Source organism: Culicoides brevitarsis, chromosome 2 (genome assembly GCF_036172545.1).
Source record: "Culicoides brevitarsis isolate CSIRO-B50_1 chromosome 2, AGI_CSIRO_Cbre_v1, whole genome shotgun sequence".
In the NCBI taxonomy this organism is placed as follows: domain Eukaryota; kingdom Metazoa; phylum Arthropoda; class Insecta; order Diptera; family Ceratopogonidae; genus Culicoides; species Culicoides brevitarsis.
In genome coordinates, this window is record NC_087086.1 from 42,476,421 (window position 1) to 42,489,925 (window position 13,505).

At 31.1% G+C, this 13,505-nt stretch overlaps 3 protein-coding genes across 3 annotated transcripts in view; 1 reads left to right on the plus strand and 2 right to left on the minus strand.

The window, feature by feature from the left end:
• Positions 1 to 4: 4 nt before the first annotated feature.
• LOC134828366 (vacuolar protein sorting-associated protein 41 homolog) lies at positions 5 to 4,887 on the minus strand. The gene is made up of 10 exons (XM_063841312.1): positions 4,740 to 4,887; positions 4,551 to 4,676; positions 3,835 to 4,477; positions 3,446 to 3,779; positions 1,389 to 1,859; positions 1,145 to 1,331; positions 848 to 1,081; positions 558 to 788; positions 354 to 498; positions 5 to 293 (listed from the first exon to the last, which is right to left on the minus strand). The coding sequence occupies exons 1-10, from the start codon at positions 4,755 to 4,757 to the stop codon at positions 148 to 150; spliced, it is 2,535 nt and encodes an 844-aa protein (XP_063697382.1). The 5' UTR covers positions 4,758 to 4,887; the 3' UTR covers positions 5 to 147.
• On the minus strand, positions 1,972 to 3,293 carry LOC134831148 (beta-1,3-galactosyltransferase 6). Its single transcript, XM_063844805.1, has 2 exons — positions 2,393 to 3,293; positions 1,972 to 2,334 (listed from the first exon to the last, which is right to left on the minus strand). The coding sequence occupies exons 1-2, from the start codon at positions 3,234 to 3,236 to the stop codon at positions 2,006 to 2,008; spliced, it is 1,173 nt and encodes a 390-aa protein (XP_063700875.1). The 5' UTR covers positions 3,237 to 3,293; the 3' UTR covers positions 1,972 to 2,005.
• A 905-nt stretch (positions 4,888 to 5,792) lies between the features above and the next one.
• Positions 5,793 to 13,505, plus strand: part of LOC134832764 (sodium channel protein 60E) — a 40,702-nt gene continuing 32,989 nt past the window's right edge. Inside the window, 2 exon segments of the mRNA XM_063846903.1 lie at positions 5,793 to 6,297; positions 9,454 to 10,096. Coding sequence (XP_063702973.1) covers positions 10,063 to 10,096 — 34 coding nt within the window. The 5' untranslated portion in view covers positions 5,793 to 6,297; positions 9,454 to 10,062.

Genomic DNA, 13,505 nt, shown 5'->3' on the forward strand with positions numbered 1-13,505 from the left:
TTTTTATTACTTAACTAATAATCGTTTTCATAAAAATAACGAACAACTCTGCAAAAAATATTTAAAAAATACGACGCATAATTCGTTTAATAAATTCAGCTTATAAATATAGGTATTTGTAAATTTCAGTTATTTTTGGAACTATCGTTACTGCTTAAGTCCTGCTTTCATTGTCGAATTCCTTTCGGATTTGCATACAATACAATGATCATATTCATCCATTTTAGAAGGCATACAAGTTTCATGCACAAAATGTCGACAATTGAATACGACAATATCACCTCGAACAAAATCTAAAAAAAAAAAAATATGAAATTTTAGTTAAAGTTAAAGTTAAAACTTGAATTTTTTACCTTTGCTGATAATATCACGCCCACAAAGACGACACGAGTTGTCCATACTGACATAAATGGCTTGTTGTTGTAATTTAACAGTTCTTTCGTGCAAATTGAAGTAATCTGTGACAAGAATTTTGTTACAGCCTTCTTGAACGGAAACCTATTAAAACAAAATTTCTTTAAAATTTTCTTTTTTTACATGAAATTTCGAAAACTTACTTGCAAATTATATTGCGACAACATTTTAATTAAGGCGGATTTCAATCCAGGCAAATGTTTGCCTTCTTTTATTTTATTCACAAGCAAAATGGGATTCACGTAACCTACAATATTGTCAAGTAAAATCGTCATACGCTCCGGATCATCGATTGAAGTGTCAATGAGATCTGTCCATAGATCGATATCGTTGTGTTCTTTACAAAATTCTATCGCAAAATTTATATCGTTCAACTAAAGAAAAAAAAATGTAAATTAACACGTGCTTTTTTGTTTAAAATTACAAAACTTACTTTATGCAAAATGATTGTTAACGCTTCTTTTGTACTTCCCATACGCCCAAGCAGATAAACCATTTCAGGATAAAAAGATCTCGCTTTGCAAATATCGTATGCCTGTTGTATCGGATAACTATTTGAGCGTTTCAGGAATGGCAGTAATTTGTCAGGAGCGAATTTGGCATATAATCCAACCATTTTCCAATGAAATTTTCCGGATGAATCAACTTTGTCAAAAGCATCAAGAAACTAAAAAGAAAATTTATGAATTATTTAAAATCAAAAATTTACAAATTTTGATTTTTTTCTTACCATGTATAAATACTCAGGACTTTGTTCAAGCTGTTCAACGACGATTTCAGGCGGAATTTTGTCTCTTTCGAGAAATAAGGTAATGGCTTTATCACTATCTAATTGTATCAACTTAAGGATCATATTTTTAATGACACCGTATAAGTCGTGTTTTCGAATTAATTCAAATACGTCTTTGTGTTGAAGCCTGTTTTAACATGAAAAATTATTAAAAATCTATAAAATGTTAATTTATCATACTTACTTTAAATACATTGCAACTGCTTTATCGTATTCCTTTTCATGCGAATACAATATTGCCAATGCCTCTAACAAGATATTCTGATACTTTCGATCAAAATGATCGTGAATAGCGTTAATGACTGCAGCAGAATTATATAAACTTGATTGCCATTCTTTCAGGATGTTCAAAAAGCCAACAGGATCTAACTGAAGATATTCGTACAAAACCATCTCGTAAACGTGCGGCGATAATTTGCAGTCATTTGTGCGCGGAAGGAATGCACTAACAGCTCGAAGTTGTTTTACTTTGACGAATTTGAAAACTTCTTCTTCCCATAACTTTTTGTCGTTTCCGAATGTTCGAAGACAGAGCTTTGCCGCTTCATCAAACTTCTGTTGTGACAATAAATGATCCAAATAAAGACGTGCAACGCTCGTTGTTGTATATTTTCCGCCGTATTGTGTTATCACTTGCATTGCTTCTTCAAATTTTCTAAAAAAAAAAAAATGAAAAAGTTCAGATTTATTCAAAAATATTGAAAAAAAAAATTATAAAAAATTGAATGAAAATGCAATATATTAAATATGAATTTTCTTTTGAATGTATTTCGAGCTAAAAAATGGACAATTAAGATGTAATTATGCTTTAGTATCACAGCATTTCGATGGAGCAGCGGTCCAATCATAGAAATATTCTTTTGGTAGTGACGTCGTATCTTCATTCGCGCAATAATCGTTTTTGTAAATTTGTTTCATGTCATTTGGATCTCTTTTGTGTAACACGAGATGATAATTACGACAAATTCGAGGCTTGTATCCCGTGTCAAAACGAACATCATGTCTTCTGTGGATATGTTTAAAGGGCGCAAGCCATGTTCCAACTGTGATATCTTCACTCAAGTAAGTGTTCAAAGTGTCATGATGTTTAGCAAGGTATGAAACCAAATTTCGGGAAATTACATATCCTCCTAAAATGATTGAAAATTGTGAATTTCAAACGAATTTTTTTGTCAAAATGGATCTTACCGCCTAATGCATAAGGTAAATATCGATCACACAAGTTAAAAGAAGTTTCTTTCCATTTTCCAGCTGTTTTTATTTGAGCTCTTCCATTGAAATATCCCCAATAAAGTCCCCATTGGTTGTGAGATGCATCTTTATTATCAACTCCATGAGGATAAACTCTCTTTTCAACAGCTTGATGATAATCGAGGAGATCTTGAGACAAGATATCAAGCTTAACATATGTATCATCGTCACATTTCAAGAGGTAATTGTAATCGAGTTGCGTTTCTACTTGAACAAAACTTTGTAACAATTTATTTGTCAAGTTTTCATAAGAATCAACGAGATCCGGCAACAAAAGTAAATCATTGAATACCGCTTGTTCGTCTTTTACAGCTTTTCGTGTTGTCGCATCCAAATTTTTTGTTCCAATGGCAAAATAGTGTCGCACTTTGTAATCTCCAACTTTGATGTTTTTCGTTTCCATTTGCAACCATTGTTTGTACTTTTGCAACAACAATCGTTGAGTCTCAACACTCTCCGGTTCAATTTTTCCATCAGTGTCTTTTCGAGGAAGTAAAATCACTTCGTTATTGTAAAAGGAATTATTGATGATTCGAGGGCGCAAATTAAGCCATGTTTCACGTATCGCATTTCGTCTTTCTAAATTGTTTGGAGCGGATAAAACTAAAACAACGACAAAGTAAGAATTGTCGTGCAGTTTTTGATTTTCGACACACCCGGAATTGTAGCGAGAAGTCAAATGACTGACGAGTAAACCGCATGAAAATGCGATAATTAAGGTAAGTTTCGTGTGCAATAAGTTTATGAAGACTTGAAGAATATTCCGTATCAACTTTGACATTTTTGCATTGCTTTTGTTTCGGCGATTTTTGCAAATTTTCGGCAGCAAAATTGTGGTTTGTTTACAATGAATTAGCGAATGGAAATTTTTTTGATATTATCAAATTCATTCGTCTCAATGAAAAAATTACGGAAAAAACGAAAATTTTAACAATTTTTCTTTTTTTCCCTTAAATGAATGAAAATTTTAATTTTTTAGGAAAAACTTACCCATGTTCAATGAGCCATTGTACTCGATCATCAGCTTCGTAAAGACTCGCAACAACGATATCCTTTGGACTCACAATGAAATACTGATTCTCTTCTTCCAGATAATCCAAATGGTAATCCATATGAGAGTAATTTTCGTATCCTTTGATGGAAAGTGTGTCAATACAGATTTCCGTATAATCATTCGACTTGTATTCGAGGGCACACAAAACAGGTCGACTTGCTTTTTCTCCCGGTTGTTTCTTCGTGTATCCCAAAACGACGAGTTGATGTGATCCCAAAGATTCCATTGGCGCGAGTCCGCAAACGATAAAATCAGTCTTGAAAGATGAAACTGTAAAAAGAGGAAATTTAAAAAAAAATTTTGGAAAATAAATTCAAATTCTTACTTGGATCAACTATAAATCCAGGCACATTTCGTGTCGAAACTTCCACAGAATTGCGTTTTCGAATGAAACAAATCCGTATCGTATCAACCCATCCAATGAGTAACGTCGTAGAATTGCACCATCGTAAGTTACATCGATAATTCGAGAGTGTTCCCTTTGTTGGTTCTTCCCATTTCAAAAGTCCCAAAGAACATCTTTCGTTCAAGTCGTAAACACGTACGCCGAGATTGCTACTTGCCCATGCAACGAAGTTATTATTCCATTTAATGGCAGCTACATCGCCTTCGCTTTCACTCAAAACTGTACTTTTGAGACTTTTTAAAAATGACTTTTCGAACAACGTTAGATGTTTGTCGCCCAATATGAATCTTCGCCCGCTCCCTGCTTTGTAATGAAAAGGATCAAGTTCGACATATTTTATCGCTACTCCGAGATTCAAATGTTGATTTGAGTCGTTTGTGTACAATCCATTTATGTGAATCATGCCATCGTCGGAGCACGAAGCGATAAATTCACCCTTGCTATCGACGGAAATGCTGTTTATGGAGATCATGTGATTCGGAAAGGATGTACTTGTTTCTACTTCGTTGCCTTGATGATCCAACAAGTATATTCTGCCCCATAATGTTCCAATACACATAAACTGAAAAATAAAAACAAGAATAGAAAGTAGTGTAAAAAAACTACAAAAACAATCATTTGATAAGAAAACTTACTCTCGACGCGACATTTATACAACTTATGGCATCTTCACTGACGATCTTCTGCAAATGGTTCATCATGCGACAATATTTGAACTTTGGCTCTACTTCATCTTCATCTGTACTCAGCTCCGAAGCACTCTACAAAAATGGGATAAAAATTTTTGTGAGTCATTCGAATTTAAGAAAAAAACTGATACTTACTCTTGTTTCTTCTTCCATTGTCTTTTGCAGGCACGATCACAGCAACTATTGTCGAGAACGAAAACAAAACACGACGACAGGATTATATTTCCCTGATGATCATTAATAAAAAGGCGATAAATCCTTCGTTTTCTTTTTGTTGTTTTGGTTTTTTGGATTGACTGAGGCTCGTGACGATACACGAAATCCATTTGTGGATTTCAGATGTTACGGAAAAATTTCCTTTGGAAAAGCGAAAGTAGTGAAAATGAGAAAATAGTGTCGAATAGCGAAAATATGAGTAGAAAAAACCGTTTTTGACGGTTGAAAATGATTTTCCTTGAAGCTGAATATTTGCATATGAAAAGAGAAGTACACATTTTTAACTTTTTCTGTTAAAATTTTTCTCTATAGTTATTTATAATTATTTTTATTTAAAGACAAGAATGAAAATTCAATTTTTTAAAATAAATTTTCATAATAATGAGGTTCATTCAATTTCCATAAACACATTTTTTCCTTATTTTAGGTATATGGAATGAACACGATTTTGATGAGAAGATAATTGTTGAATGCTTAATGGAGCGAAAAAATCACAGCAATTTAATCTTAACAAAGGTCAATAAATACATTATTCCAATTTGTTGAGTTTCGTAGAATGATGGAGGAAAATTCGCTATTTCTCCTCTCATTTCCCCTTAAATTTTCCGACATGATGAAAACGCCCGGTATTTTACTTTTCAATATTCCGTCTCACATATTTCTCGTACAATCATCTGTTAAATTGTCGTTCCCCAACATTTTTCATGCGCACTCCCACTCTTCTGTATATCCTTTTAGTTCATTTTCGTTTCCGCGAGACGGCATTGCTTCCAAAATCAAGACTCCTATTACACGATCCTTCGTTTCAGTAGCCGGAGAGTATTCGTATGGATTAGCACGTATCCTTTGTATTATCATCATAATAATAATTATTATATTATATACATCCACTACAAAAAAAACAACACTAACTTGTCCAAAAGTACTAACTATGTGTGTGTGTGCGTGTATGTGAAAAACATACATAATAAGTATTAAAAAAAAAAATCAGAAAAAATAAAATTACAGTGCTTGTCCTTTTCAATCATCATAAAAAAAAGTGAAAATTAATAACTTTAAAAATATTAATTTTACTCAAATAAAAAATTTTCGTAAAAAAAATAAAATATATTGTATATAGTTTTCCGTTGGAGACTGAAAGAACACATCAATGGTTCTTCAAGCTCAGTTAAAGCAACATTCGAAAGTTACCTTCTTCTATCTTACATAGATAATAAACTCAACAAATGCAAATATTTATCAAGTGCTTACAATTAGTTATTTTCTGTAAAAAGAAAATAAACGTAAATAGCAAGAAAAAATATTTTGTATAAAAATAATAAAAATAAATAATCATGTTTAAACATATTACAAAAATAAATTGTGTAGTGTGCCGTTATCTCAATATTAAATATCTATAAAATTTATCAAAAAAAAAAAAAAAAAATTAATAGACAAAATTTCAGGATAAAAAATTTGAAAAAATAAAGTAAGAAGTGTTTTTAAATTTTTACATATAAAAAGTTTTTTTCAACATAAAAAACGAAAAATATCTCATATTCATGATAAAAATATTTTTTTAACCAAAGAGTGCTTCGGTTTAAACAAAGTTAAAAAAAATTCACACATAATCCCATTAAAAAAGTGGAAAAATCATAATGCAGTTATGGATATAGCATGCGTTCAGTGTGAAAATGGGAAATTGCTTTGATAGGCAAAATTGGATAACGTTATTTTTTTTACTCAGGTGTTTTATGGTATTTGTGTACAATGTTTCCAAATTGAAAATTTGCTGTAAAATCCTTAAAAATGACAGAAAAAAAGCCTAAAATAACAAAAAATAAATTAACAATTTTGACGCATAATCTTTATGTGCTCATACATGTCTCATGACAGTAAAAAGAGTATTAGAAAAAAATGGAAAACATTTAAAATCCCATTCAGAATACCAACTGCTCACGGTAACAGTCATAAATTTTTCACACGTCGTCATCGTTGTGCCTGTGCGTTTTCGTCGACGTCGTTTTCATCGTCTGCAATGCATACAAAAGTGACTTTTTATATACCTACTTGCTGTTTGTATGAAAAATGTAACACGCCTCGTAATAAAAAAAATAATTTTTTTCTTGCCAGTATTTCAATTATGTTACTTTTTCTCTTTATGCGAAAATAACTCCTTCTGCTGCTTTGCTATTATTAAAGTGAAAATGAACGTCACACATTTTTTTTTCGCTTCTTTCCGTTTCAACCTGTTTGAGCCTACTAATGACGTTTGTAGAGTCTTTTCGAAAGGCGAAAATCAAAAGTAATGCGAATTCTGTCTTCTTGTACCACGTAACTTGCAGGTACATTCGTTCACTATAAATTAAATATTAATACATCAATTTCTTTTTTACTGCTTCTTAAAATGTTTTCACTCGAAAATATATGAGTGTGTATATATGTGTGTAAGGGTGTTTCATTGACATCATTACCTTTTGCACACAACCTGCAAAACTTTTATTTTATAGGCGAGAAGGAAATTTTCAAGTTATATTGTGTTAGTTAGTTGTATAGACACAACGAGTGATCGAACGAACTTCCTTTGTGACAAAACAAATTGAATTAAGCTCAAGAAACATGCTCAATTAGACGTTGTTTTAACATTTTGACAGAAATTCAATGGAAATTCAATATTTATTGCATTTTTTTGAATTACAATCCTTTTGTTCAATTATTTCATTCGATAAAATGTAATTCGATGCTGACTGAGTTCGAATTTAAATCTATCTTTTCCTCTTTTTTTTTCGTGGAACTGAAGATTGATATGCATAGCAACCGAATGAACACGTCACAAGCAGAGAACGTTCAGTCGGAGCAAAAAATGGTATTTGAATAATTGATAATGAAGCAAAAGGAAGTTGATTGCAACTCGTTATTTATTTGTTTTGGTTCGTTTTTCTCGATTACTCTGAGCGAGGTTCTGAGAAATAAAATGAATTTTTCCAAATAAAAAAAAAATGTATTCTTTTGTCTTATATATTTATTTTCATTTTTACAAGGCAGAAGGGAAAAAACTTTTTTAATTATTATAAATTCTGTTAGAAAAGCACACCTTCAAGGCAGAGACCATTTCGCGACGTCGTCGTTAGGTATATGTAAAAATGTAGAAAAAAGATATGGAAGAGTGTTTCATAAAATAAAATAATAAACAATATAATACAAAAGATAAAAAAAATATTTATAAACTTTTCCATATCAAACGAGGTCATTTTTGCACAAAAAAATAATACATTCGTCTCACTATTTTTTTCCTTGTTTTGGTATATTTTATGAGTAAACAATCAAACAAAAGTGTCATCCAAAGTTTAACAAGGGTATTGATAAAATGCTTTTTTTTCGACTTTTCCATTCTTTTCGAAAAGCGATCATATGACATCCTTGCCCGTTTTGTTGAATGAAAAAAAAATATCCGTATGACACAAAAGGTTATACTTTTCAAATTCCCTGAGGAACACATACGTTCGTTCATAGAATAGGAAAAAAAAACTTTTTATATTCTCAATTTTTTAATGCAACGGTCGTCGTCGTTGTATGCGAGTATAATAAAAAATTCAGAAAATTAAATTTTTTCTTTGTTTTGTATATTTTTTTTCGTACCGTTCATCTATCTTCGCCGTTGCAGCACAACGCAAAAGACATAATCGGATAGAAACTGGCGATTACGCGAAATTATTATGAGGCGGAGTTGTACAAGAAGAAGAGGAGCAAACGAACGATAAAAATGATATAAAATAATGGGAAAATGCATTGTATGTCATTTTATGAAAGAATGGCATTGCAGCAAGAAAATATTACGGCTCCTGTAGTAAAATATCTATGTGTGTATTTTTAAAAAGTTGTTATTCTATTCTCGAGATGCATCTCGAAAAAGTACAGATAGACTTGAAGCGAGAAAGACACACGAGATAGGAAAGAAGCGAAAATCTAATTCACACATTTTTATGCCTTTTGGCTATTTTTAGGAGACTTTGCACTGATTTTTTTCTACATGACCTATTTTTTCTGCAGTTTGTCCGGTTCTCACACACACGAAACGTACGACAAATGCAAAAGCAATTCTGGGCTCAATATTGATATCAAAATGTATGAATAAAAGTGCTTTTGTTTGTCTGTCTATGACAGGGCAACATCACGTACACGGAATGGAACGATGATGTTTACAAACAATGCGAAAAAGGGAATTGCTAAAATAGGATTAGGATCTTATCGTATAAAGATTTCAATAAAATGCTATAAATGACGATAGTTACGTGAAACATTGTACAACAAAACATAATGCAAATTGGATTTTTTTTTATGGAAAAAGAAGGAAAAACTTATTATATTACGTCAATTTAATAATTTTTTCACACTAAAAATTCTGAAACTCTCTTTTTAGCTTAATTATAATTATTTTTCATAAAAGACGTTTTATTATTTTCTCCTTAACTGCACTAATTTGCTTCTTTTTTTGAAGATGAAGAAGAAAAACTTCTTGCATAAAGAAATTAATTATTATAAATTACCTTTACTTAACATTTTAATATGCATCCTCATAATAATTTTCTGTATGTCTCATATAATAATTGAAATTAATGAATGTTTTTTTTCTTGATTATTTTCAGCAAAGCAGATTGAGATGGGACAAATGATGACAAAAAAAGTGAAAAGTTTAATTATTATTCAATGAAATAATTAAACAAAAGAAAAAACACACACACAAATTGAGGCCAAAAATTAATTTTTCAATCATACAACAAAAAAAAAGTTCATTATTATTCACTCAAATATTTAAATATACATAGAGGAAAAACATAGCGTTGAGTAGTGCAGATATGTTTAATAACCGTTAAAATTGATAATCAATTTAGCACACAATAAAAATTAAAAAAATATCATAATAATTATTATTATAAATAACACTACGAATGAGTGAACAAGTGAAAATCGTGTAAAATATATATTGCTACATATATGAAGAACTGTATAAAAGTGTTACGAAAATGATCAATAATTCTTCTTCATATTTCAACTTAATATTATTAATGATAATCACAGCGAAAGCATCTAAAATTACAGTTGTAGGAGATGTACGAGCGGCAATCATGAAAAGAAAATAATATGAAAATTTAATAAAAAATACAAGAGAAGAATACAGAAAAAAATCTATTGAATGGAATATTATGTAGACAAGCAACATTATAATAAATGATATAATAAACAAAATAACAAGGGCGCCAAAATGTCAAAAGCGTCCACACCATGTGATGCAAACGGTAAGTAAAAGCCTAAAATCCGAAAAACATCTCTGATTTCCTTGAGAATTGTTAAAGAATTTCCATTGTTTCCAATTTGAATTGAATTTTTTTTTTTGATGATTAATAACTGAAACGTGACTTTGCACAAGAAATTGATGGTCAATGATTATATTATATACCAAAAGTTTTTCTGTTTGGTTTGTTCCAATTATGCCTTATAATGAAAAATAATTTAATTTTCATGCTTACTAAATTTTTTTGTTGTCTTGAATACTGTACTGAAAATATTACGGAAGTAAAATTCAATTTTGATACACTCGATTTTCATGCAATACAGATTTTTATCGTAATTGGAAAAATCTCATTAAATTGCAATTACGGATGGAAAATTGTCATTCAATAGACCACAATTGATTTTATTTTACAACTTCAATGGTTATGAATAGTTAATTGTAAATGCAACAGGAAATTTCGGATTTTTTGTTCGACCTACATATGATGCGCACATTATGATCATCCAAATTAACATCAATTTTCTGCATGAAAAGCTCTGTGATGGAGGTTTTTTTCTGTTTCCTCGTCATTTCTCTCGAAGAAGGAGAAGGAATGGGAATCGGATTCACGTTAAGTGAACCATTAACTGACACTCGTTTTGGTTTTCTTATTTATTCTGAAATAACAATCAGACAACAACAGGTATACACGGAGAAGAAGAAATGAGACGACACATGAAAAAGGTAGATTTCATACCATATCAACTTGTACGGAACAAGATATTATTATTATTTATTTGGCGCAATGCCAAATAACACAAAAACTCACATACTCTCTGAAATCGTGGTCGTAACACGAACTCGCATAAGGAATATACAATGTGAAATGATTACTTAAAAAGCATTTGAAAGTTCATGATACGTAAATTTGCTCTGAATTCGGTGCCTGGATGAATTGTGTACCGAAAAAATGCAAGAATACAAAATTATATTTGCTTAAGTTTTGTTTTTGGTTGACTTATTCGGATGATAAGAGAATCAAAATTAACAAACTTTGTCCGTACGATGTTTTATGAAAAAAAATATAGGTAAATAAAACTCGGATAGCTTGAAAATTGTTATTCATACGTAATGTTGCAGTTTGGCGCAAGAACAAAAAAAAAACACATCTTAATGTACAGAGCTACATAAACTTCGGAAGAGCGAAAGAAAAAAGTTTATTTAAAATTCATCAGGCAGAAAGTTAATCCTGCACCACGTTTCCGTTTGTTGATGTTCCTCCGCCGTAAAACAAAGTGCTTTTAATGCCGTATAGAAGGAATAAAAATATTTGGGGCAAATTTTGAAAGCACATCTTATGAATACCCTAATTACTCATTAGAAATTGCAAAAAACATAATTTTCCATTTAGAACATCCAACTACCATACAGACTTTAAAATTTATAGTTGAAACTTTGTCTTCAGAGGTCACAAAAATGCTTTTGTCTCACACATTTATCGAGCATTTAATTCAATTCGAAAATGACTCTGCCGGAAAATATTCCATTATGACGTGGTAAAAATAAAGTTTTATGTCATTAGTATGATTTCTTATAAATGGCTTCAACGCTATATTTAGACAATGTGCGTGAAAACACCTTTCTGGCAATAATTGTCATCATTATGAAAGGCATTCTTTTTCACGGCGATCATTATATTATTGAAGTTTATACTTTGGTACGCACATAAACTCATTACAGCATGTGTTCCGAAAACAAGACAAAAGGTTAATATTATTTTAGTGACTGTGTACCATAACAATCATAATAATAATGGGAAAAGTTTCATTATATCGACCGTGCAGCAGCACCCACATTTTGAGGGACTTTCAATGTTTTCGTTCCTTATCTATTTTACTATATCAATATCTGTGGCAAAGGAGTAACAGCAGGTATGAAATAGTAATAAGTCTAATCATTTTTGATGGAGGGAACGGATGATGTGTAACGATTCCGCTTTATGGAAGTGATATTTTTAGAAAATGTGATTAGCTTCGTATCGTTCGGCAAAAAGGGTGAATCCTAAAAATGAAACAGAGATGAAATTTCGACTTTGATGTTCAATATTTACTTTGTTTGCGTTAGCGGCGATAAAACATTGAAGCTGCCCGTCGTCAAAAGTTTTACTTTCGGAAAGAAAAACATCATATTGTCAATAACTTGGCTGTTTATCTTCTTATCCAATATATTATATGTAGTTGATTGGTCAATCACACATTTGGAGTGTTTGCTGAAAACTTGAACAGAAAAGCTGCAAAAAAGAGAGAAAAAAACAAAAAATTAGATTTATTTGTCTTGTTGACAATACGCTGTTGTTTGTTAGAGCAAAACAATTGTTTACGTGATGTATGATTTTTGTCGTCTTTCTGAGATTCAATTTGCTCCCTTTGAAATTAAATAAACTCTTTTTTGCTTTTAAAGTATTTTTATGTAGTGTCAAAGAGAACGAGGAGACGACAAATAACACTCTAAGTCCTTTCTTTATTCTCTCATTAATAATAAACGAGCATTGTTTAAACAATGTTGTCAACTCTGACACAGCAACGAAAACAACACACACACAAAAGAAGCAACAGACATTTATTGCCTATTGGCATTTTTTTCTTGTCCTTTGTGACCAACATTTGTTCTATTTTTCATCACAATCCTCCCAGTTGGTTGATGTGTGTTTGTTTGTTGTTTAAGAACTTCATGCGATGACACCCCCATTAAAATCAACTGACACTCCGCAGATTGTATCCAAAGGCTTGCTAAAACTTTCATTAGCTTCTGAGTCACACGGGAATAAAAAAAAACAATAACTAATTTCGTGGTTTTCTTCTGTTGTGTTTGCGCTACAAAAAAAAAATCGAGAAAAATTCGTGCTTTTTGACGTAAAAAAATAAGCGAGACAAAGGGTACGAGTCACATAAAAGGCAAAGTACATCAATCAAGAGCAGCAACGCGTGTGGTTTATGCGGGACACGCTATATTTTTAATATGAGCTAATATTTAGTTACTTTAGTCAGTACTTACATTTAATATTAATCGATTTTTTGTGAGTGAGCGCTACAACGACTTTTTTTTCTCTCTCCTTGAATAATTCATAAAATGTGTGAATTATACATTCATAATAGAGAAAAATAAATGAAAAGAGCTAAGACCTTGTATTCAACAAAACATTATTTAAAGTGGCATAGAAACTTTTTCATACTGAACTCCGTTCTCTATTAATAACCATAAAAAGTCATATTTACTTTGGAAAAACGTACATATATGTTTGCGAAGGATCAGAGGTTATTGTACAAACAAACAAGAGAAAAAACATGCAAGCTTAAAAACATTTTTATTGCAATCATACCATCTACCGCCGACAATAAAGAGAGAAAAAAATGCATTCATGATAACACGACAAA

Excerpts from the sequence above, each read along its gene's own strand:
- LOC134831148 (XM_063844805.1), bottom strand. The coding sequence starts at position 3,236 with ATGTCAAAGTTGATACGGAATATTCTTCAAGTCTTCATAAACTTATTG. Across the intron at positions 2,335-2,392 it reads TTTACCTTATGCATTAGGCG|GAGGATATGTAATTTCCCGA; the intron begins GTAAGATCCATT and ends CAATCATTTTAG.
- LOC134828366 (XM_063841312.1), bottom strand. Across the intron at positions 1,860-3,445 it reads CAATGGCTCATTGAACATGG|AAAATTTGAAGAAGCAATGC; the intron begins GTAAGTTTTTCC and ends TTTTTTTTTTAG. Across the intron at positions 294-353 it reads GCGTGATATTATCAGCAAAG|ATTTTGTTCGAGGTGATATT; the intron begins GTAAAAAATTCA and ends TTTTTTTTTTAG.